The sequence below is a fragment of the Microcaecilia unicolor genome, chromosome 1 (genome assembly GCF_901765095.1).
Source record: "Microcaecilia unicolor chromosome 1, aMicUni1.1, whole genome shotgun sequence".
Lineage (NCBI taxonomy): Eukaryota > Metazoa > Chordata > Amphibia > Gymnophiona > Siphonopidae > Microcaecilia > Microcaecilia unicolor.
Window position 1 is genome coordinate 388,051,939 of NC_044031.1, and position 26,410 is coordinate 388,078,348.

Here is a 26,410-nt window from a genome sequence, read left to right on the forward strand (position 1 = left end):
CTGCAAACTTGCAGAGGCTTTTTTCTCCATTCTTTTATTCTCTTTGATTCTAGCACAGGGTGTTTGAACCACAACACATTTTTGGTGAAAATATTTTTCTATGAGTTTGTGGAGTGTTCTTGGACTTTGAAGTGATACTTTATGAAACGAATAGGCTGAATGAATGGATTTATAATGCCTTCTGGCCTCCCACCTTGCTGGTCCATCCCTGACCTCGCAAAACAGTCCTAAAAATTCTTATTTTAACCCACCCTGATGCTTATAGGTTCAAGAAAGGGTTACATACGCATGAGATATATTAGTATATATTGGCTTTGCTGTGTATGCAAATTTATTTCATGCATATTTAATTGTAGATATCCTGAAAACCTGACCCACCGCGGTGTCTCCATTACAGGTCTGAGAAGCCCTTTTCCTAAGAGATGAGACTTTTATGGATCTTAAACGTATATGCCTCAATGATATACATAATGTACAAGAGGCCATAATTTACACAGTAAGTTACATAGATGACAAGAAAAGAAAAACAACAGTGCCATACAAATTGCTCAGTTTTTTCCTGTCCACACTAATATATCAGACATGATGGTAATGACTTATAATCACCACAGGCATGGGCCAGACCACCAGTTGTTAATTTATACATCAAAAACATAATTGCAGAAGGCATCAACCATTTTAAAAATAAATTGTGATTAAAACCTTAAAATAAATGGTGCTCATCAGTTGAATTTTCATGAGAAAAGTTACCTTATCAGGAAGCAAATATGAAAAAAAAACAATATATGACAAAATTCTGATGTTGCACTTCAGGGTGGTCATGTCATTATAGACCAAGTCACATGATTTAATTTTACTATATCACATGATATGTCAATGAGGAACGTCAAGGTCCTAGGGCTGGTGCCATCTCAGAGCTTTTCATGAGAAAGGGGCAGAATGAATTTGCTTGTCTTGCAGTGATTCTTCCAAAGCTTGCGTAAGATCATTTGGTTTCTGCCCTAGGCCCTCTGGGGAAAAAAAAGGGAAAATGTAATAGCATCAACAATTCAAATGTTCACACCTATCTAGTGTTAATTTTTAAACAGTATCCCTGCAGCACAGCAACCGGTTTTGAAACCTAAAAATACAATTTCCATTAACATTAGGCTATGTCACCTGAAGCTACCGACTGGCTTTGGTTTCGCAATCCTGGTTGCACTCTTTTGCGTATACAGGATTTGCAGTATTGCTCACCTTAGGAAAAGTAATAGGTATTGCTTTTATGAAGACAGCAGGATGACCAGTAACATCAGATGGTAACAGCAGCAGAAATTCAAATTCCATCAAGCCCAGTATGCTATTTTCAACAGTGGCCTATCCATGTCACAAGTACCTGGCAAAATCCCAGAACGTAAAATTGATTTTATGCTGCTTATCCTAGAATATGCAGTGGACTTTCCCAAATCCATCTTAATAATGGCTTATGGACTTTTCTTTTAGTAAATTATCCACACCTTTTTAAAACCCTGCTAAGCTAACTGCTTTTACCATATTCTCTGGCAATGAATTCCAGAGTTTAATTACTCATTCAGTGAATATTTTCTCTGATTTGTTTTAAATTTACTATTTTGTAGATTCATTGTGTGCCCCCTAGTCCCAGTATATTTGGAAAGAAAAAAACAAGCGATTCATATGTAACTGTTCCACTCCACTCGGTATTTTATATACCTCTGTCATCTCCCCTCAGCCATCTCTTCTCCAAGCTGAAGAGCCCTAGCTGCTTTAGCTTTTCCTCATAGGGAAGTCATCCCATCCCTTTTATCATTTTCTTCACCCTTCCCTGTACCTTTTCTAATTCCACTATATCTTTTTTGAGATGCTGTGACCAGAACTGCACAAAGTATTTGAGGTGTGATTGCACCATGGAGCGATACAAAGGGCCCTTATGCCAAATGGTGAAAAGGGAAAGGGTACATCAAAAGACAAGCAACTTAGAGATACTCATGGATAATCAGCTGCATTTGAAAAAGCATATTTTAAGTATTTGCTGGTTGAAATACTTTGATCTCTAAGTGATTTGTGAATGTTAGTACAATCTCTGATGTAGCAGAAAAAAAGAGGATGTCTAAAACTCCACAAGAAGAAAACAAAGGCAAACAAGGTGTGGAGTAAAAACATATTAAAAAATGTACGAATAAAATCAGTCTTTAGTAAAGGACCCGACACAATCACCGTCACCGTGTTTCAGCTGAAAAGCCTGCATCAGGAGTCAACGTATACTCTGCCTTATATTGTAAAAGTAAAGCATTAATTGGATAAAGGCAACACAGGATGTGCTACATTGTTTGTCTAATACAAAACTCTGTAAGCCACATTGAGCCTGCAAATAGGTGGGAAAATGTGGGATACAAATGCAATAAATAAAAAAATAAAATAATACCACCAGCGCTGTTGAAGGTGTTTTCCCATAGCTGGCTTCAGTGTTTCTTTGTTGCCTTTATACAAATGATGCTTTACTTGTACAACATCAGCCAGAGTTTACAATCCCTGTTCCTACAGGGTTTGGAATATTGATATAGATTATGTGTAGGGCTTCCAGCAAAGTACATTCATCTGTTTCAGTTGGTTCAAACTGTGGCTGCTCGACTGGTCACTGGTTGTGGTCATCGAGAAATATTATGTGTCATATAGGGCCCTCTTACTAAGGTATGCTGCTTTGTGCACTGGAAAAGGCTTTACTGCAGGATGTGCTAAAGCACCCTGCAGCATAGGAGCCAGTTCTGTGGGTGCTTGAGCAGCCCCAATATTGAGCAAATTCCTTGACTGTTTCCAGGAAGGGGTAAATTCCATTGGGCTGCGTAACCCTAGTAGCGCTTTAGAAATGTTAAGTAGTAGTAGTAGTTTAGCACCCTCAGTAATTTTGAAAAGTTAGCTCTTATGCCCTATAGTAATTTCCCTGGTTGTGCTCCCTAATTGCATGCTGTATGTTTTTTAGAATTATTTTTTGGGAGGGTGAGTGGCATTGGCAGAGAACTGTTAACTAGCTGGCACATTCACATTAGTACGCACTAACTGGTTAACGCAGGGTTAATGTGGGAGCATTTACCACCTAAAGAGGAGGTGATAACTTCTCCCACATTAATATTATTGCTGGTCCTGTGTGTAAATAGAAAAATTGGTGCAGGATCAATAAAAACTTAAAAAAAGAAAAAGGTTTTTATAGATGCAGTAAAAATAGGCTTAGTGTACAGGAAAGTCCCACTTTAGGATTGGCTAAGCCTAAAATTTTTATATCATATCTTGACAGTCTAAGCGGTGAACAAAAATTATATCCATAATGAATAAACATACAAACAAACTAAAAGCAATTTAAAATATATATATATCTAAAACTGCATAGAATTTATTTATTAGGATTTATTTACCATCTTTTTGAAGGAATTCACTCAAGGCGGTGTACAGTAAGAATAAATTAAACATAAGCAATAGGCAATTACAGCAGTAAAACTATTCAAATAACCATACAAAGTATGGCGTGGAAGGGCATAATCGAAGGGGACGCCCAAGGTTTGCTGAGGACATCCTCGCAAAACGTCCCAGTGGAGGGGTGGGGAAACCCGTATTATCAAAACAAGATGGACGTCCATCTTTTGTTTCGATAATATGGTTGAGGATGCCCAAATCTTGACATTTAGGTCCTTAGAGATGGTCGTCCCTAGACTTGGTCATTTCTGATTTTCAACGATAATGGAAACTAAGGACGCCCATCTCAGAAATTACCAAATGCAAGCCCTTTGGTCATGGGAGGAGCCAGCATTCGTAGTGCACTGGTCCCCCTCACATGCCAGGACACCAACCGGGCACTGCAGTGGAGTTCATAAATTGCTCCCAGGTACATAGCTCCCTTGTGTGCTGAGCCCCCCCAAAACCCCACTACCCACCACTGTACACCATTACCATAGTCCTTATGGGTGAAGGGGGGCACCTAGATGTGGGTTTTGGAGGGCTCGCATTTACCGCCACAAGAGTAACCGGTAGGGGGGATGGGCCTGGGTCCACCTGCCTGAAGTGCACTGCACCCACTAAAACTGCTCCAGGGACCTGCATACTGCTGTGATGGACCTGAGTATGACATTTGAGGCTGGCACAAAAGATTTTTAAAGAGTTTTTTTGAGGGTGGGAGGGGGTTAGTGACCACTGGGGGAGTAAGGAGAGGTGATCCCTGATTCTCTCTGGTGGTCATCTGGTCAGTTTGGGCACCTTTATGTGGCTTGGTCATAAGAATAAAGAGAAACCACAAAAAAGTGGAGAACTCAATAGATCCCACGGTGCGTAAAGTGAAAAATAAAAAAGGTGGGAATATGAGCCAGGCTATCCAAAGAATGGAACCAAATTATGTTTAAAAGAACAAAGTTTAATAATTTCCAAGTCAATGATGATATAATAATACATAAAAAATGACTCGACACAACGTTGTGTTTCGGCCAAACAGGCCTACATCAGGAGTCTATAAACATAAACAAACCATAAACAAATTAAAAATAAACAAACAGTGAAACATATAATAAAAAATATGATGATAATAAAATACAACAATAAAAATTTTTTTATATATACTAAAAGAGGAACATTTATAAAATATCCAAAAAATATAAATACAAAGAATGAATTACTATTAGCAAAGAAATATATAAATAATTTGAAAATTATACATCTATCAAATGATATGTCAAACAAACATACTGAAGAAAAAGAGCATTAGATAAAAAGAGGCAAAGGAAATTGCAAAATAATGAAATCAGGCAACAGATTGGAATATCTACATATATGTACACGGGAATTAATGAAAAAATGAAAAACTAACCTTGTTGGTCAAATCAGAGGAAAAAAGATTCCAAAAATCTTACAGATAACATCTAAAAATGGTCTGTAGAAAACAGAAAAAGGTCGTATATTAATGAATATGGTCATGTGAAGCAGTTGGAATGTCATACCATTAAAGAAAAACCCAAGGAAAAAACAAAAAAGTGAAAGAAAAGGAAAAAGAAAAAGAAAAAAGTCACGAGACTTAACTATTAAGCCTATTCCGACATTGTGCCAAAAGATCAACTAAAATAACAGAGATGGGTTAAAAGAGGTTAAAGAAAATAAACACACACTCCGTATTGAAAATAATAACAAAAGGCTAACTGGGTGTCACTGGGCTGGTTAGTTTCCGAAAAAGAACATGTACCCCATGTTAGTAATAGAAGAGACCGCACGCAAATGAAACAAAAGTACTCAACAGCGCAGATGCTGGAGGCGCGAACTGCATATACTAAAAGGAAGACGAGATACTCGTATCTTGAACAAGACTAACCGACAGCAGCGCTAGGGGCACGTACTACATGTGTTGAAGAGAGAGACATGAAACGCTTACCTTGAAAAAGACCGTAGTGCAGGTAAATCGTCTGTCTATCGCGGCGATCTCAGTACTAAAGTTGAAAGTGAAAGTGAACTACGGGGCAATTCAAATAGACGGGAAGGCGCGAAAAACACGCGAAAAGCAACCGACACAAGAGTCAGCTGATTCAAAATCATGAAGTAGAGACGCTGTGTGACGTCTTACGCACGTAGAGTGGACGAAGATACGTAACTACGTGGCACTGAGGATATGTGAAGGCATATGGAAGTAAAATTAATTCATGTGCTAAAAAAGGGGCGAGATACATAATTATATGGCACAAAGAAAATGTGCTGTTGATACAAAATAGAATAAAGATACCATAGTAATAAAATGGTATAATAAAATCAAAGTTAACAAATTGAATGTCAAAAAAAATGTATATATATAAGTAAGGCATGCATACTCATATGTATATATATATATATATACATATGAGAAAATGTATATATAAAAAAACTTGCAAATTAGATAAAAAGAGAATAATGAATAATGGAAAATAATGATAGGAAAAAATATATAATAAAAAATATTTTTTGTATGTAATAAAAAATTAGGGGAATACATCAAATAAAATAAAATAAAATAAATCCCATGTATATATAATATACTGCAAATCAAGACAAAGACTATAGTAAATGTAATATCTAGACGAAATGTAAGTTGTATCAGAATCAGTGCCAAAAATATCAAAGCAATGTATAAATGTACATGATACTGTAATATAAATTGATAAATATAAAATGTATAATTAACAAGACAATATGAAATCTATGCAATATAAATATATATTTTGAAATAATGATGTAAAAATCCTTATTTATACTTGTACTAATGATACAGGGAACAGCTGGATTAAAAGAGTATTCAAACTATAAAAACGGGCGAAAATCTATCTCATTATTCAGGCCATAAGGGCTAATAGTATTCAGATTATAAATTAGCCTTTGTTCTTCCTGAAGTATAATTTTATCAAGGTCGCCTCCTCTCCATCTGCTGGTGAATACCTTAAACACCAAATACTTAATATCTGTTATAGTGTGGTTAGCCTCATGCCAGTGCTGAACTAAAGGTGCGGATTGAATATTCCTAGATATGCAGCTTCTATGTTCAATGATACGTGTTTTAATAGATCTGATAGTCTTGCCCACATATAATAAAGAACATGGGCATTGAATAATGTAAATTACATGAGTAGTATTGCAATTTGATGAATGCTTCAGCATAAAAGTTTTATTAGTAATTGGATGAATGAAACAAGTAGTCTCCATACAGAGGTTGCACACACTGCACCGACCACATCTCCTATGTCCTAAATGAAGGTTATCTAAAGGATCTCTTATGTCTGGCAAGGTAGAAGGGACTAAATGTTCTTTTAAATTTCTGTTTCTTGAGTATGCAATTATTAATTCTTTATTATTGAAACAGTCAAGACCCTCCAGAATGTGCCAATGTTTGCGTATGGATTTGGCAATGTGTTTGGACAAAAAAGAGTACTTGAGTGTACAAACAATATCTGGTTTTTTCTTTTGTCGGTTGGGTTGAAGAAGTTCTTCACGGTCCTGATCTAAGGCTTTGGTATAGCCTGCTTCAATATGTTTTTGAGGATACCCTCTAGCAGAGAATCTATTACCCATCGATGTTGCTTGTAGATTAAATTCATCAAAATCTGTGCATATCCTTCGAAGTCGGAGAAACTGACATAACGGAAGATTACTTTTCAATTTGGGGTTGTGATAGCTGGAGTAGTGTAGAAATGTATTCCGATCTGTAGGCTTCTTATAAATAGTTGTGTTGAATAGATAATCATCTTTCCGAATAATGAGATCCAGAAAATTGATCTGGTGATTATTATAGTCAGATTTAAATTTAAGATTGGGATCCTGAGCGTTGATCCAATCAAAAAAAGAATGTAAAGTGTCTTCACTCCCCTGCCACAAAATAAAAATATCATCTATATATCGACGATAAATCTTGATATGTTCTTTAAAAGGATGTGATGTCAAGTATTGTTTCTCAAAATCTCCGACATAAAGATTGGCTATGTCGGGAGCCATACTTGAACCCATGGCTGTGCCTTTTATTTGTTGGTAATATTTTCTTTCAAATCCAAAATAATTTTGTGTGAGTGCAATTGTTGCACATGTCAAAATCAAATGATTAGGAATACGTCTATGTGTGGATCTGTTTTGTAATGTATTTTCAATGATTCTTAAAGCCTCAATCTGCGGGATGTTAGTGTATAGTGATTCTATGTCCATAGTAACGAGTATAGTGTCTATAAGTGATCCCTCATAATCTTGTAGGATATTGATCATGTGAGTAGTATCTTGAATGAACGATGGTATTAACGGTACAAATGGCCTCAAAAAGAAATCTACGAATATGGACAAAGGTTCTAAAATTGAGCCGTTGCCTGAAATGATCGGTCTCCCTGGAGGGTTAGTGAGTGATTTATGTATTTTTGGCAATACATAAATGGTTGGAATGGTCGGATGTAAGACTTGTAAAAAGTCCTTCTCTTTTGATGTAATGAAACCCATCCTAGATGCAATATCGATAAGTTCTTTGATATCCTTTTGTATGTCCATCGTGGGATCCTTGTCCAAGGGTACATAGAACTCACGATCATCAAGTTGCCTCTTGATTTCGTTAATGTAATCGGTTCTGTTCATGACCACAATACCTCCACCTTTATCGGCGGGCTTGATGACAATATCATGGTTATTTGCTAACTCTCTGATAACCTGATGCTCAGTGGTGCTAATATTGTAGTGACGTGGTTTTGTATTCCTTTCAAATTTCTTAATATCTTTTTCTACACATGAATTAAACGCTGTTATCAGAGGATGTGTTTGACCTGGAGGTATCCATGTTGATGTTTTCTTAACCACAGATATGTCCTGGTAAGGGGTTGTTGATTTAGAAAAAGACTGTATAATTTGTAATTTACGTTGGAATTTAAAAAGGTCAATACGCGTATTGAAAGCGTTGTATCCAGTTGTAGGGACAAATGATAATCCTTTCTTAAGAATGCCTTCTTCAATCCGTGTTAGATGATGTTTTGATAAATTAAAGATAGGAGTAGATTCTTCTAATATCGGTTGTGAAACCGATTGTTGGATGGATCTCTGTATGGGAACCGCTGGGGTGGACCCAGTCTTCCCCTGCTTCTGCCTCTTCCTCTTCCTCTTTGGAGCGACCTGTTTGGAGGCATTCTCTGTGGTGCAAAATTGTTGTCCTTCTTCCAAAGTTCTTCTAAAAAAAGGTCCGTTTGGGATGCTGATTGAAGTACTTGTCGTCGTGTGGGGGAGGTCTCACGTACTGATGAATGTCTGGAGTGGCACGGAAGATGGGATCGAGAAAAGGACTACCCAAAGGGGAGGTATAAAGGTCACCAGAGTCACTCCTAATTCGCTTATGTCTATGTTCAATTGGATGATGTTCAGTAACATCTGCGGATGGAATGTGTCTGATGTTAGTATGTGACCTTGGACCATATGTGTTTTTGAACTTATTGTTATTTGTGATATATGGCCTAGCCTTAGAGAATAGATATACTGAACCCTTTTTGTAATCTAACTCATCTCTTCTAAATTTACTATTTTTGATTTCTTTCGTGTCGTTCCTAAACTTGGCTATTTTGCTATCAACCCCTTTCAGTACCTCATCATAATGAGGATCCTGAATATGTAAAGCATCCAATTTTGTGACAAGCGTGTCCTTAAGGGTTTTACTTTTGGCCTGTGAAGCTTCTGCAATGAGGATCATAAGATCCAAACTGCATTTATTCAAAATGGCACACCACTTGTCCAAAAAATCCTGATTATCTAAAAACATTGTGGGTGCTTTTGAAATTCTAAGTCCTCTAGGTATGCGCCTGGTTTTACAATAATTAAGCATGCTTAATTATTGTAAAACCAGGCGCATACCTAGAGGACTTAGAATTTCAAAAGCACCCACAATGTTTTTAGATAATCAGGATTTTTTGGACAAGTGGTGTACCATTTTGAATAAATGCAGTTTGGATCTTATGATCCTCATTGCAGAAGCTTCACAGGCCAAAAGTAAAACCCTTAAGGACACGCTTGTCACAAAATTGGATGCTTTACATATTCAGGATCCTCATTATGATGAGGTACTGAAAGGGGTTGATAGCAAAATAGCCAAGTTTAGGAACGACACGAAAGAAATCAAAAATAGTAAATTTAGAAGAGATGAGTTAGATTACAAAAAGGGTTCAGTATATCTATTCTCTAAGGCTAGGCCATATATCACAAATAACAATAAGTTCAAAAACACATATGGTCCAAGGTCACATACTAACATCAGACACATTCCATCCGCAGATGTTACTGAACATCATCCAATTGAACATAGACATAAGCGAATTAGGAGTGACTCTGGTGACCTTTATACCTCCCCTTTGGGTAGTCCTTTTTCTCGATCCCATCTTCCGTGCCACTCCAGACATTCATCAGTACGTGAGACCTCCCCCACACGACGACAAGTACTTCAATCAGCATCCCAAACGGACCTTTTTTTAGAAGAACTTTGGAAGAAGGACAACAATTTTGCACCACAGAGAATGCCTCCAAACAGGTCGCTCCAAAGAGGAAGAGGAAGAGGCAGAAGCAGGGGAAGACTGGGTCCACCCCAGCGGTTCCCATACAGAGATCCATCCAACAATCGGTTTCACAACCGATATTAGAAGAATCTACTCCTATCTTTAATTTATCAAAACATCATCTAACACGGATTGAAGAAGGCATTCTTAAGAAAGGATTATCATTTGTCCCTACAACTGGATACAACGCTTTCAATACGCGTATTGACCTTTTTAAATTCCAACGTAAATTACAAATTATACAGTCTTTTTCTAAATCAACAACCCCTTACCAGGACATATCTGTGGTTAAGAAAACATCAACATGGATACCTCCAGGTCAAACACATCCTCTGATAACAGCGTTTAATTCATGTGTAGAAAAAGATATTAAGAAATTTGAAAGGAATACAAAACCACGTCACTACAATATTAGCACCACTGAGCATCAGGTTATCAGAGAGTTAGCAAATAACCATGATATTGTCATCAAGCCCGCCGATAAAGGTGGAGGTATTGTGGTCATGAACAGAACCGATTACATTAACGAAATCAAGAGGCAACTTGATGATCGTGAGTTCTATGTACCCTTGGACAAGGATCCCACGATGGACATACAAAAGGATATCAAAGAACTTATCGATATTGCATCTAGGATGGGTTTCATTACATCAAAAGAGAAGGACTTTTTACAAGTCTTACATCCGACCATTCCAACCATTTATGTATTGCCAAAAATACATAAATCACTCACTAACCCTCCAGGGAGACCGATCATTTCAGGCAACGGCTCAATTTTAGAACCTTTGTCCATATTCGTAGATTTCTTTTTGAGGCCATTTGTACCGTTAATACCATCGTTCATTCAAGATACTACTCACATGATCAATATCCTACAAGATTATGAGGGATCACTTATAGACACTATACTCGTTACTATGGACATAGAATCACTATACACTAACATCCCGCAGATTGAGGCTTTAAGAATCATTGAAAATACATTACAAAACAGATCCACACATAGACGTATTCCTAATCATTTGATTTTGACATGTGCAACAATTGCACTCACACAAAATTATTTTGGATTTGAAAGAAAATATTACCAACAAATAAAAGGCACAGCCATGGGTTCAAGTATGGCTCCCGACATAGCCAATCTTTATGTCGGAGATTTTGAGAAACAATACTTGACATCACATCCTTTTAAAGAACATATCAAGATTTATCGTCGATATATAGATGATATTTTTATTTTGTGGCAGGGGAGTGAAGACACTTTACATTCTTTTTTTGATTGGATCAACGCTCAGGATCCCAATCTTAAATTTAAATCTGACTATAATAATCACCAGATCAATTTTCTGGATCTCATTATTCGGAAAGATGATTATCTATTCAACACAACTATTTATAAGAAGCCTACAGATCGGAATACATTTCTACACTACTCCAGCTATCACAACCCCAAATTGAAAAGTAATCTTCCGTTATGTCAGTTTCTCCGACTTCGAAGGATATGCACAGATTTTGATGAATTTAATCTACAAGCAACATCGATGGGTAATAGATTCTCTGCTAGAGGGTATCCTCAAAAACATATTGAAGCAGGCTATACCAAAGCCTTAGATCAGGACCGTGAAGAACTTCTTCAACCCAACCGACAAAAGAAAAAACCAGATATTGTTTGTACACTCAAGTACTCTTTTTTGTCCAAACACATTGCCAAATCCATACGCAAACATTGGCACATTCTGGAGGGTCTTGACTGTTTCAATAATAAAGAATTAATAATTGCATACTCAAGAAACAGAAATTTAAAAGAACATTTAGTCCCTTCTACCTTGCCAGACATAAGAGATCCTTTAGATAACCTTCATTTAGGACATAGGAGATGTGGTCGGTGCAGTGTGTGCAACCTCTGTATGGAGACTACTTGTTTCATTCATCCAATTACTAATAAAACTTTTATGCTGAAGCATTCATCAAATTGCAATACTACTCATGTAATTTACATTATTCAATGCCCATGTTCTTTATTATATGTGGGCAAGACTATCAGATCTATTAAAACACGTATCATTGAACATAGAAGCTGCATATCTAGGAATATTCAATCCGCACCTTTAGTTCAGCACTGGCATGAGGCTAACCACACTATAACAGATATTAAGTATTTGGTGTTTAAGGTATTCACCAGCAGATGGAGAGGAGGCGACCTTGATAAAATTATACTTCAGGAAGAACAAAGGCTAATTTATAATCTGAATACTATTAGCCCTTATGGCCTGAATAATGAGATAGATTTTCGCCCGTTTTTATAGTTTGAATACTCTTTTAATCCAGCTGTTCCCTGTATCATTAGTACAAGTATAAATAAGGATTTTTACATCATTATTTCAAAATATATATTTATATTGCATAGATTTCATATTGTCTTGTTAATTATACATTTTATATTTATCAATTTATATTACAGTATCATGTACATTTATACATTGCTTTGATATTTTTGGCACTGATTCTGATACAACTTACATTTCGTCTAGATATTACATTTACTATAGTCTTTGTCTTGATTTGCAGTATATTATATATACATGGGATTTATTTTATTTTATTTTATTTGATGTATTCCCCTAATTTTTTATTACATACAAAAAATATTTTTTTATTATATATTTTTTTCCTATCATTATTTTCCATTATTCATTATTCTCTTTTTATCTAATTTGCAAGTTTTTTTATATATACATTTTCTCATATGTATATATATATATATACATACATATGAGTATGCATGCCTTACTTATATATATACATTTTTTTTGACATTCAATTTGTTAACTTTGATTTTATTATACCATTTTATTACTATGATATCTTTATTCTATTTTGTATCAACAGCACATTTTCTTTGTGCCATATAATTATGTATCTCGCCCCTTTTTTAGCACATGAATTAATTTTACTTCCATATGCCTTCACATATCCTCAGTGCCACGTAGTTACGTATCTTCGTCCACTCTACGTGCGTAAGACGTCACACAGCGTCTCTACTTCATGATTTTGAATCAGCTGACTCTTGTGTCGGTTGCTTTTCGCGTGTTTTTCGCGCCTTCCCGTCTATTTGAATTGCCCCGTAGTTCACTTTCACTTTCAACTTTAGTACTGAGATCGCCGCGATAGACAGACGATTTACCTGCACTACGGTCTTTTTCAAGGTAAGCGTTTCATGTCTCTCTCTTCAACACATGTAGTACGTGCCCCTAGCGCTGCTGTCGGTTAGTCTTGTTCAAGATACGAGTATCTCGTCTTCCTTTTAGTATATGCAGTTCGCGCCTCCAGCATCTGCGCTGTTGAGTACTTTTGTTTCATTTGCGTGCGGTCTCTTCTATTACTAACATGGGGTACATGTTCTTTTTCGGAAACTAACCAGCCCAGTGACACCCAGTTAGCCTTTTGTTATTATTTTCAATACGGAGTGTGTGTTTATTTTCTTTAACCTCTTTTAACCCATCTCTGTTATTTTAGTTGATCTTTTGGCACAATGTCGGAATAGGCTTAATAGTTAAGTCTCGTGACTTTTTTCTTTTTCTTTTTCCTTTTTCTTTCACTTTTTTTGTTTTTTCCTTGGGTTTTTCTTTAATGGTATGACATTCCAACTGCTTCACATGACCATATTCATTAATATACGACCTTTTTCTGTTTTCTACAGACCATTTTTAGATGTTATCTGTAAGATTTTTGGAATCTTTTTTCCTCTGATTTGACCAACAAGGTTAGTTTTTCATTTTTTCATTAATTCCCGTGTACATATATGTAGATATTCCAATCTGTTGCCTGATTTCATTATTTTGCAATTTCCTTTGCCTCTTTTTATCTAATGCTCTTTTTCTTCAGTATGTTTGTTTGACATATCATTTGATAGATGTATAATTTTCAAATTATTTATATATTTCTTTGCTAATAGTAATTCATTCTTTGTATTTATATTTTTTGGATATTTTATAAATGTTCCTCTTTTAGTATATATAAAAAAATTTTTATTGTTGTATTTTATTATCATCATATTTTTTATTATATGTTTCACTGTTTGTTTATTTTTAATTTGTTTATGGTTTGTTTATGTTTATAGACTCCTGATGTAGGCCTGTTTGGCCGAAACACAACGTTGTGTCGAGTCATTTTTTATGTATTATTATATCATCATTGACTTGGAAATTATTAAACTTTGTTCTTTTAAACATAATTTGGTTCCATTCTTTGGATAGCCTGGCTCATATTCCCACCTTTTTTATTTTTCACTTTTTATTTTTCATTGGTCATAAGAATAACAGGACCAGGTAAAGTCATCCAAATGCTCGTCAGGGATGCCCTTTTTTTTCCATTATGGGTCGAGGACGCCTATGTGTTAGGCATGCCCAAGTCCCGCCTTCGCTACGCCTCTGACACGCCCCGTGAACTTTGGCTGTCCCTGCAACAGAAAGCAGTTGAGGACGCCCAAAATCGGCTTTCGATTATGCCGATTTGGGCAACCCTGTGAGAAGGACACTCATCTTCCGATCTGTGTCGAAAGATGGGCATCCTTCTCTTTCGAAAATAAGCCTGATAGTGTACTACTTACAAGTTCAACACAATACGTAATAGAACATTTTAATTGACAGTAGGGGTATAAGCAAAGATGGAACAAGAGAGTAAGAGGAGTTAGAAAATAAGGTGACTAATTTAAAGAAAGGTGCACATGAGGTCAGAGAGATTAACTATTATCTCAGCTAGGGTAGGTGTGGATAAACATGTCATGCTGCAGTATGTGCAGCCCATGTCACTCCTTTGTGTGAGTGAGACTAACAAGTTACTTCTTCCATTAAAGGCCTGGTTGAAGAACCAAGCTTTCACCTGCTTCCTGAAGTAGAGAGAGTCTTGTGTTAAGTGAAGCCTTTCAGGCACTGCATTAGAGTGTGGGGGCTACTCTGGAGAAGAATCGCTTGCGGGTATCACATCATGTAATGTCTTTTGGAGAGTGTATACATATTTTTTCTGATGACAAGCAGGCTGCATTATTCTCACACATGGGTCGACATCCGCGTCAGCCCAGGAACCAGCATTTGCCATAGCAAAACAAAAAAACTTTGCTAGAGCCTCCTGGCACATGTGCAGTGCGCACCGCGCATGCACGAACTGACTTCCTGCTTGCCATGGAAGCATGTACCTCAGTTTCTTTTTTCCACAACAAGGTGTGGCAGATTCCTCCTGTGCTTCTCATTTTGGCCTAGGAAAAGAGACTTTTTCAGCGAATTTTTCGCGTTTGTTTTCAGTTTTATTTAGTTTGTTTAAAAAAAAAAAAGAGAGAGATAGGATTCCTTTAAACACATCCTCAGTTCTTTTTTCCTTACTTTTAAGTTTTCTTTCTTTTTGACACCGCCACTTTTAGGCCGCGCAGTCGGGTTTTCTCCCTCTTTTTTGTGCCCTTTTTTACTGGCATAATTGAGTCCTTTGATTTTGCCAGAGCTGTTTTTCCTTCCATGTCATCGAAGACACCCAGCGGCTTCAAACACTGTACTTGGTGCAACCGGACCATCTCAGGTACTGATACCCATTCTTGGGCCCAACCACAGTCCAGCTACTTGTGCTCTGAGTCTTCGTATGAAGAAGCGGACCCAAGTAGCTCGAGAAGCCCAACATGAGAAACCTTTTGGGGCTCGGTCCAGTCCTTTTGGCATCGGTACCGAGGTCAGCGGCGTCAACATTGAGGGAAGTATCGACGTCAGGAGCAGAGGTAATGGCTGTTGAGAGGCCAAGACACACTGGGAATAGTGAGGTGTCGACTGGGTCTCTACCTGTCTCGAGGCCTCCTGCTGTGCAGGCCCCCCCAAGACTGACCATCGGCGGTCCCGATCCCAAGAAGAACAGTAAAAAAAAAACTTAGGGGGGCAACTGAGAGAGTAAAAACTGTACAACAGGCGTGGACGCTGTTCAAAAATACCATCCTGGAGGCCCAGGCCATACATATTCCGTGAATTAGAAAAGAAAGATGGAACTCCAAAAGACAGTCGGCCTGGTTGAAAAGTGAGGTGAAGGAAGCTATTAGGGCTAAAAGAAACGCCTTCAGAAAATGGAAGAAGGAACCGTCTGAAAATAACAAGAAGCAGCATAAGGAGTGTCAAAGCAAATGCAAGGCGCAGATAAAGAAGGCCAAGAGGGATTACGAAAAAAAGATAGCATTAGAGGCAAAAAAACATAGTAAAAATTTTTTTCGGTATATTAAAAGCAGGAAGCCGGCAAAAGAATCGGTTGGGCCGCTGGATGACCGAGGGGTAAAAGGGGCGATCAAGGAAGACAAAGACGTAGCGGAGAGACTGAATGAATTCTTTGCTTCGGTCTTCACCGAGGAAGATTTGGGTGGGATACCGGTGTCGGAAATGGTATTTCAAGCGGACGAGTCGGAGAAACTTACTGACTTCACGGTAAACTTGGAGGACGTAATGGGGCAGTTCGGCAAACTGAAGAGTAGCAAATCTCCTGGACCGGATGGTATTCATCCTAGAGTACTGATAGAACTGAAAAATGAGCTTGCAGAGCTACTGCTAGTGATATGCAACTTATCCTTAAAATCGAGCGTGCTACCGGAAGATTGGAGGGTGGCCAATGTAACGCCCATTTTTTAAAAAGGCTCCAGGGGAGATCCGGGAAATTATAGACCGGTGAGTCTGACATCGGTGCCGGGGAAAATGGTAGAGGCTATTATTAAAAACAAAATTACAGAGCACATCCGAGGGCATGGATTACTGAGACCAAGTCAGCACGGCTTTTGTGTGGGGAAATCTTGCCTGACCAATTTACTTCAATTCTTTGAAGGAGTAAACAAACATGTAGACAAAGGGGAGCCGGTTGATATTGTGTATCTGGATTTTCAAAAGGCGTTTGACAAGGTACCTCATGAAAGGCTACAGAGGAAATTGGAGGGTCATGGGATAGGAGGAAATGTCCTATTGTGGATTAAAAACTGGTTGAAGGATAGGAAACAGAGAGTGGGGTTAAATGGGCAGTATTCACAATGGAGAAGGGTAGTTAGTGGGGTACCTCAGGAGTCTGTGCTAGGACCGCTGCTTTTTAATACATTTATAAATGATTTAGAGATGGGAGTAACTAGCGAGGTAATTAAATTTGCTGATGACACAAAGTTATTCAAAGTCGTTAACTCGCGACAGGATTGTGAAAAATTACAAGAGGACCTTACGAGACTGGGAGACTGGGCGGCTAAATGGCAGATGACGTTTAATGTGAGCAAGTGCAAGGTGATGCATGTGGGAAAAAAGAACCCGAATTATAGCTACGTCATGCATGGTTCCACGTTAGAAGTTACGGACCAAGAAAGGGATCTGGGTGTCATCGTCGATAACACACTGAAACCTTCTGCTCAGTGTGCTGCTGCGGCTAGGAAAGCAAATAGAATGTTGGGTATTATTAGGAAAGGTATGGAAAACAGGTGTGAGGATGTTATAATGCCGTTGTATCGCTCCATGGTGCGACCGCACCTTGAGTATTGTGTTCAATTCTGGTCGCCGCATCTCAAGAAAGATATAGTAGAATTGGAAAAGGTGCAGCGAAGGGCGACTAAAATGATAGCGGGGATGGGACGACTTCCCTATGAAGTAAGACTAAGGAGGCTAGGGCTATTCAGCTTGGAGAAGAGACGGCTGAGGGGAGACATGATAGAGGTATATAAAATAATGAGTGGAGTGGAACAGGTGGATGTGAAGCGTCTGTTCACGCTTTCCAAAAATACTAGGACTAGGGGGCATGCGATTAAACTACAGTGTAGTAAATTTAAAACAAATTGGAGAAAAATTTTCTTCACCCAATGTGTAATTAAATTCTGGAATTCATTGCCGGAAAATGTGGTGAAGGCGGTTAGCTTAGCAGAGTTTAAAAAAGGTTTGGACGGCTTCCTAAAGGAAAAGTCCATAGACCATTATTAAATGGACTTGGGGATAAGCAGTATAAAATGTTTTGTACTTTTTTGGGATCTTGCCAGGTATTTGTTGGAAACAGGATGCTGGGCTTGATGGACCTTTGGTCTTTCCCAGTATGGCAATACTTATGTACTTATGTAGAGTGTAAACCCTCTGACGGCCCAAGGTAACTCACCTTGAACTATGGAAAAAGGCATGAGCCAAGTCCAAATCATGGATGAATTTGTGTGCAAAGGAAATTTGCAAGTGATTTTACTGTAGGGAACAAATTGTAGTTGTGTGTTTTTCCATATAATTAGAATCTCTCAGGGTAAGTACAATCTTGTATGCAGCTATAGGATGCCTTCCTTCTTATTTCAGGTGGTGTGGGCCATTTTGTTGGAACCACAACTTTCTCAGTAAAGACTAACAATCCTGCCAGGCTGGAACCTTATTGACTCTCCTCTTGGGCTCACTGGATTGCCTAGCTTCTCTGGCCTTAGATGCTCTGGCCACAATGGCCATTGGGCTCCAAATCATAAAGAATCCATGTCTTTCAACTCCTCTGCTTCAAGGATGTTGATGGCAGAAAACTCCCAGAATGTTTTGTAATAGGATCTGAAAAACCAAAACTTGCTCACCTGTTCCTTAGGTCCTGAAGCCAGGGGCCACCCTGCGCCTGGCACATACCTTTGATGAAGGTACTTCCAGCTGGTTGAGTTTCTTCATCTCATTTTTTTTCATTGAGAGGTGGTTTTCCTGCCTGGGGAAAGAAAAGCCAAAAGACTATTTAGTAAGAAAAATAACTCTTCTGTGTTCCTAATGGCTCCTCCTGCTCTCATATTTTATGAATATTCCTACTTCTCTCTCCTCCTCTTTCTTTATTCCCACTCCCTCTTCCTGTGGCTTCCTTTCATTCCCAAAGACTTGCAGTTACCTCTCATCTCTCATAAACAAAGTACTTAGCATGGGGCCAGTGCCTATTATCACTTCCACCTGCAGAAACATCACGGTGTGTGGATCCTTGGGCACAAATTTTCTGTATCTCTGAACCTACTGTGGAATTCCCTAACACCTGAAATGCAGCTTGGAGAAAATTTACTCCATTTTAGAAAAACAAACAGCCATTTTTGTTTGTGCAATTCTATAATCTGGCGCCTCATTGTAGGTGTCACAAAGGGGGGGGGGGGGTGCTTAAGGGTGTACCTAAGCTGTTATTGATAACTAGTTCAAAGCCACATTACTGTGTCAGAAATTAGGTGCACCTACCCACCACAGGTCAATGGCTGGTGGACATGGGTGTGCCTAAGTGCACTATGTAATGCACGAAACATAGTATTCTAGAAGTTGTGCAAATTGCTTGGTGACACACCCACCAAACACCCATGCTCTGCTCATGTGTATGGTCCCCTGGAAGTTGAATACTAAGGAGCCGTTTTACAAAGGCACAGCAAGCCTACTGCTGGCTTGCTGAGCGCCAATTCTGCACTATCACTGGGTTACTGCAGGAGCCTGGCAGTAATTCTTGCTCTCCACCACACGACATTTTTAGCACTGAAAAAACTGGAAAGGAGATGGCGCAAATCTCGCCTGGATGAAGATAGACTAAACTGTAGGAAGCACATGGCAAAGTACCGCCAAGCCTTAACAGCAACCAAAAAACAGTATTTCTCTCAATGCATTGCACAGGCTGCCAATTCAACCAAGCAGTTGTTCAGTATAGTAAATAGCCTACTGCAGCCCCCACAACAGAACCAGCCTGCCCAGTCTAAACTGAACTGCAATGATTTTGCTGCACACTTTGCCAACAAAATTAAAGTCTCCGCCAGGATTCACAGGCAATCCTACCCAGTACCTAACCAGTCAACCAGGGGTGCACAAACTCGCCCCCTCCTGACAGAGACAGATGGGACACTTTTAACCCAATGACAGAGGACAGCCTTGACAAGCTCCTAAGAGACCTTTGACCAACTGCCTGCTCCCTCAATCCCTGCCCATCAAAGATAGTGCAGCAGGCAAGTATAGGCCTCATAGAAGGCGCCACAAAAAATGTGCACACCTCTCTTTCTAATGGGTAGCACCAACAGCATTAAAAAGGGCAGTGGTCCGCCCTCTGCTGAAGGAAAAAAAACCTTGACCAGGACAAACTTGAAAGTTACAGGCCAGTATTCAACATCTCGTTTCTAGAGAAACTCATAAAACAAACAGTCTGTGTTCAACTTAATGACTGGTTAGAAAAGAGAAACTGGCTAGATCTATGTCAATCTGGATTCAGACCTGGTTATGGTACAAAAACAGTCCTTGTATCCCTACTAGATGATCTTCACAGAAACCGAGACAAGGGATTCGCCCCATTGTTAGTACTGCTTGACTCTTCTCAGCAGCTTTTGACACTGTATCAATGGAACAGTACTTGCTTGATTCAGATCCTACCTATCAGACAGGCAACAATCCATAATGTATGGCAGCAACTCATCACCACCATGGACACTGACCTAAGGGGTACCACAAGGATCGATACTGTCACCTATTCTGTTCAATATCTACCTCAAGCCACTAGCTGAGCTGATTCGGTCAATGGACACTCAGTTCTACATCTATGCAGATGATGTGCAGCTACACATACCCATTGAACCTGACTTACCTACAGCCTTGAATAAACTGATTACCTGTCTAACATCAATTCAAGAATGGGCTAAACACAATAAACTTTGCCTGAACCCAAGTAAAACCAAGCTTCTCTGGGTCCCTAACACAAGTGGATACATACCTGACATCAAAATCCCTTTTGGGAAATATGAACCCCCCTCAAATCACAAGTCAGGAACCTTGGAATACAGTTAGATTCAACACTTACTCTGATTCCCCAAACCCAAGCAACCTTCAAGAGCTGCTTCTACTATTTGCGACAGCTGCGCTGCCTCTCTCCTTACATCGAGAAGGTAAATTTTATCCCAGTTGTACATGCCATGGTAACATCAAGACTGGATTACTGCAATGCACTATACAATGGTCTGACTACAAAGGACCTGCACCAGCTCCAGTTGATTCAGAATGCAGCAGCAAGACTCATAGAAGGTTGCAAGCGACGTGACCATATCACACCATTTTTGCAAAAACTTCATTGGCTACCAGTACAATACAGGGCTAAATTTAAAACTCTATGTCTGATCTTCAAGGCCCTGAAAGGAAATGGCCCTGAGTACCTGAAAAATAGGATGATCATCCACACACCGCCAAGGACACTAAGATCCTCCCAAGGACTTTCACTAACCACACCCTCTCCAAAAGACATTACACGATGTGATACCCACAAGTGAGCCTTCTCTGGAGTAGCCCCCACACTCTGGAATGCACTGCCTGAAAGGCTGCGCTTAACACAAGACCATCTCTACTTCAGGAAGCAGGTGAAAGCTTGGTACTTCAACCAGGCCTTTAATGTAAGAAGTAACTAACTCGTTAGTCTCACTCACACACACACACAAGGAGTGACTCAGGCTGCATAAACTGCAGCAGGACATGTTTATCCACTCCTACCCTAGCTGAGATAATATTTAACCATTTCTTTGACCTCATGTGCAACTTTCTTTAAATCAATCACTTTACTTTCTATCTCTTCCTACTTTCTTACCTATCTATATGTTACATCTTTGTTTAACCCTTCACTATCAATTAGAACGTTCTATTATGTATTGAGTTGACATTGTAAATAGTATACAATTCTACAAACACAGGGGAAAAGTCTATTATCAGAGTACAAACTCAACAAAGTACAATCACTTAAAGTACTCCAAAAATAAATAATATATTTTTTTTTAATTATAGCATTTATTACAGATACATGTGCCCAAATTGCATAAATGACAAATAAGTTTCCTCGGAACCAACTTCTAACCACCACTCAAGCACCCCACCCGATCACACTCATACCGAGTACATTTGTCTTACAATAACCATAATTATCATTATGCTCAAAGTTCAATCAGATGTGCATACTTAGTTCAAATCTTGAGTAAAATACTCTGAAAGCTGTAAATCATGTCACACATTTGACGATGCTATTATCATAGTACCATATCCAATGCTTCAAGTGTCCCAAAAGCTGTTATCAAGTATTGAATAATGCAGCATTCAAAATTTACTTCACAGACTGTGTGGGTGTTTGCTTGCAAGGAGGCAATGCAAGGCAATGAAAAGGCTACCAAAGGAACCATCTAAATCAGTTCAAATCAGCATTATGCCTTTAAATCTTCCAGGCCCTCCATCTGATTGAACTTTGAGCATAATGATAATTATGGTTATTGTAAGACAAATGTGCACGGTATGAGTGTGATCGGGTGGGGTGCTTGAGTGAGTGCTCTAGAAATGTTAAGTAGTAGTAGTAGTAAATGCTATAATTAAACAAATATATATTATTTATTTTTGGAGTACTTTAAGTGATTGTACTATTGTAAATAGTATACCATGCCATACTTTGTATTGTTTTTGAATATTTTTACTGCTGTAATTGTCTATTACTCATGTTTGATCTATTCTTACTGAACACCGCCTTGAGTGAATTCCTTCAAAAAGGCGGTAAATAAAATCCTAATAAATAAATAAAATGTAGGTCTGGAATCAAACTTCAAAAAGCCACTTCTAAGCTGCAGGACAGAGAAAAGAAGAAACATTTGAACCCATATTGACCTAAAAGGGAGATTATAGAAACATTTTGAAACAGTATACTGACCCTTTTTGGAGGTAATATCCACCAAAACATGGCCATGTCAGGTCTTCAAAAATACTTAATGTTTTGACAAGAAACATACTTTGGATTACATGACTGTTCTTTTTCTCCCCTTGGTTTGTCATTGCTGTTCTTCTTGAATTTACTCTCTGTGGAGACCTTCCTCCTATTCTTGGTGTATTTATGGTTTATGTCTAATGTTTTAAGCATTTCAAATTGTTTTACTATTCTCCACATAGAAGTGTTTTAAAATAAACACAAATAAATAGTTTCCCATATATAGTGATGAGAAAAGGTTTTCCACCAAACCAAACATTTTATTATTGTAATTTAATTTTTCACTCATTTCTCCAGAGAACATAATTCCAGAAGTCTTGCAGGTCATCTAGGTGCTCTTAGTGAACCTGAGCCAGCCAAAATCTTCAGTGGTGGAGCAACTACTTGAGCCCTGGTGTAAGTTTTCAATTATCTCCCTCCACATCATCTCCTGCAGTGTCTCATCCCCGGTGGCCTGGTCCCAGCTGACAATAGGTCAGTGGTTTTCTAACCCACTCTTTCTGAGCGATTCACAACTAAGGTCAACTGTTTGAACTATATGGTGCTCTGTAGTTTTGTATGGTGCATCATTTGGTTCAAAAGGCTATGAACCAGGCAAGAGCCACATCACTGGCAGAAAACGCAAGTACTGGAGCATCACACAACTGATTCTACCTGTTCTCAATTGGGATTGGGCCACAAGGTATAAAGAGAGAACCAACAGCATCTTTAAGAAAGTATTTTTTCAGGGAGTAGTTAGTGGCATTGAGGACTGGAACATTTTCCACTGCCTGCTAAAATTCTGCCATTTATGTTTTCTGCCAGTCTGTTCAGATTCCACCCTTTCACCCTCCAGTATTCAGTCTCCCTGAATTTGCCTTTTGACTACTTACTAGCTTTCCATCTTCTTCTGTTGCTCCTTTCCTAGTTCATTTCCCCACTCTCCTTTCTGTACTCACCCAGCCCCTGCAATGAGGGCTGTGAGTAGTCAGAGCATGTGCAGTGCTGCTGGTCCCCATAGCTCTCCTCCTCCTTACTCACATCATAGCTCTGGTTTGTTTTTTAAAATTTTTTTCCATTTTATTGGATTTGAAGTATAGTAATGTAAAAATACAGTTAACCATGAACAGACTGTAATCATAGATGTTAGAAATGAGAAGTGGAATAACAAGAAGTAAACTTAGGTAGAGGAGGAAGGCCATGAGAACTGGTAGCACTGCACAGCCCTCATTGTAGACAATTACGTCATTGTCACTGCTTCTACATAAGAGCAGGCAAGAATAGAGCATTATTGCTCCCAGGGGTTCTGTGGCAAGAAACAGCACAGTGTGGCATCCCTCTGCTCTCCGCAGAACAGCACTGGATGTGCCTTTAAAAATAAGACACTTGGGCCAACATCTGAGTTGCCCTGCTCTAGTTCTGGACTGGCCCTGATGTCTCTTGCCCCTTAGGTTTCCACTACTGCTGGTGACCACAGGGCTTCAGTGAATCTGCACACCCTGATCAAGTACCTGTGCCTCTGGCAATGTTCTTTAGAGAGCAAGGGTTTGCTCCTATTTATCTTCCCATGAGCCTATTCAGGTTTTTCCTAACTGTTAACCTCATTATGACTGTCAAGCATGGTCCATATACATATACTTATTGAAATTGTTTATAATAAATAATCAAAATATATTCTTTTTGATTACTTATTCAAGAGTCCTTTTTCTCTCCTAATACAGTTAAAATTAAGATGTGGTAATATTTTGAGTATAAATTGTGATACAATACAGGCATTCCTAAGTGTTAGCAAACTTTTCCTTAGCACTGTAGGCTACCACACATCACATAGAAACAGAAAATAATGGCAGATAAAGATCATACAGAGGGGCATAATCGAAAGGGATGCCCAAGTTTTGCTGAGCATGTCCTCACAAAACATCCCGGTGGAGGGGCGGGGAAACCCGTATTATCGAAACAAGAAGGACGTCCATTTTTTGTTTCGATAATATGGTCGGGGACGCCCAAATCTTGACATTTAGGTTGTCCTTAGAGATGGTCGTCCCTAGACTTGGTTGTTTCTGATTTTCGGCGATATTGGAAACCAAGGACGCCCATCTCAGAAACGACCAAATGCAAGCCCTTTGGTCATGGGAGGAGCCAGCATTCATAGTGCACTGGTCCCCCTCACATGCCAGGACACCAACCGGGCACTGCAGTGGAATTCATAAATTGCTCCCAGGTACATAGCTCCCTTGTGTGCTGAGTCCCCCAAAACCCCACTACCCACAACTGTACACCACTACCATAGACCATACGAGTGAAGGGGGGCACCTAGATGTGGGTACAGTGGGTTTCTGGTGGGTTTTGGAGGCCTCCCATTTATCACCACAAGTGAAACAGGTGGGGGGGATGGGCCTGGGTCCGCCTGCCTGAAGTGCACTGCACCCACTAAAACTGCTCCAGGTACCTGCATACCGCTGTGATGGACCCCAGTATGACATTTGAAGCTGGCATAGAGGCTGGCACAAAATATTTTTAAAGATGTATTTTTGAGGGTGGGAGGGGGTTAGTGACCACTGGGGGAGTAAGGAGAGGTGATCCCCGATTCTCTCCGGTGGTCATCTGGTCAGTTTGGGCACCTTTTTGTGCCTTGGTCGTAAGAAAAACAGGACCAGGTAAAGTCGTCCAAGTGCTTGTGAGGGATGCCCTTTTTTTCCCCCGTTATGGGTCGAGGACACCCATATGTTAAGCACACCCAAGTCCCGCCTTCGCTACGCCTCTGACATGCCCCCGTGAACTTTGATCGTCCCTGCGATGGAAAGCAGTTGGGTATGCCCAAAATTGGCTTTCGATTATGCTGATTTGGGCGACCCTGTGAGAAGGACGCCCATCTTCCGATTTGAGTCAAAATATGGGTGTCCTCTTTCGAAAATAAGCCTGAAAGCCTATCTGGTCTGCCCTACTACTACAATCTACTTGTTTCTAAAAATCCTTCCTCTCCCTTAAAGATCATACATCACTGCCCAGTGCCTTCATGAATTCAGATACTGCCCTTCATAAGGAGGCTGTTCCATGCACCTACTACCTTTTCTGTAAAGAAACTTCCAATTATAGCTTCCATTGTGATCTAGTAGCCACCCTTAGAAAAGATTTCATACCTGAGTAATTCATTCTTAGCCTCTTGCAGGCTATGGCCGAAAGCCAGGCTCTCCTTCCCACGATTCCCACATGTATTCTTGAGCACACAGTCTAATGCCTGCAGACGCTTGTACCCCTGACGCACGAGGTCCGAGTATGTTGGCATAGAGCTTGTGGTTTTTAAAGTCAAGGAAAATGAGAGAATGACCACCATATTTTAAATTAGTTGACACCCACTGAAATTCACTAGGGGAAGTCATTCACTTCCCTGCCCCCTGCTAAGTCACCTCACAGCAATTTGAGCTTATCACCACTCTGCCCTGCAATGGCATAAGGAAGCACGTGCACATTTTTACTGAAACACTTGCTTCATTTTGCCATTACAGGGCAGCTTGTCCAGTACATTTTAGGGGCATTTCTATACTAAAATGCAGGACACTGAGCACGAATTCTAAAACAGCACTAACACAGCATCTGGGTGTCCAGTTTCCAATAGAGAATAAAGTGTAAGTTGGAATTTGTACCAACATTTAGGCGCT

General features: G+C 39.3%; 1 protein-coding gene across 1 annotated transcript in view; it reads right to left on the minus strand.

Annotated features, from left to right (window-relative positions):
* Positions 1–489: 489 nt before the first annotated feature.
* The window catches only part of FAM227A (family with sequence similarity 227 member A), a 263,367-nt gene continuing 237,446 nt past the window's right edge, over positions 490–26,410 (minus strand). The window contains exons 10-12 of the mRNA XM_030210759.1: positions 25,892–26,044; positions 18,631–18,752; positions 490–1,010 (exon numbers count right to left, since the gene is read on the minus strand). Of these exons, the coding sequence (XP_030066619.1) occupies positions 18,638–18,752; positions 25,892–26,044 (268 nt within the window). The 3' untranslated portion in view covers positions 490–1,010; positions 18,631–18,637. The remainder of the gene's footprint in view (positions 1,011–18,630; positions 18,753–25,891; positions 26,045–26,410) is intronic.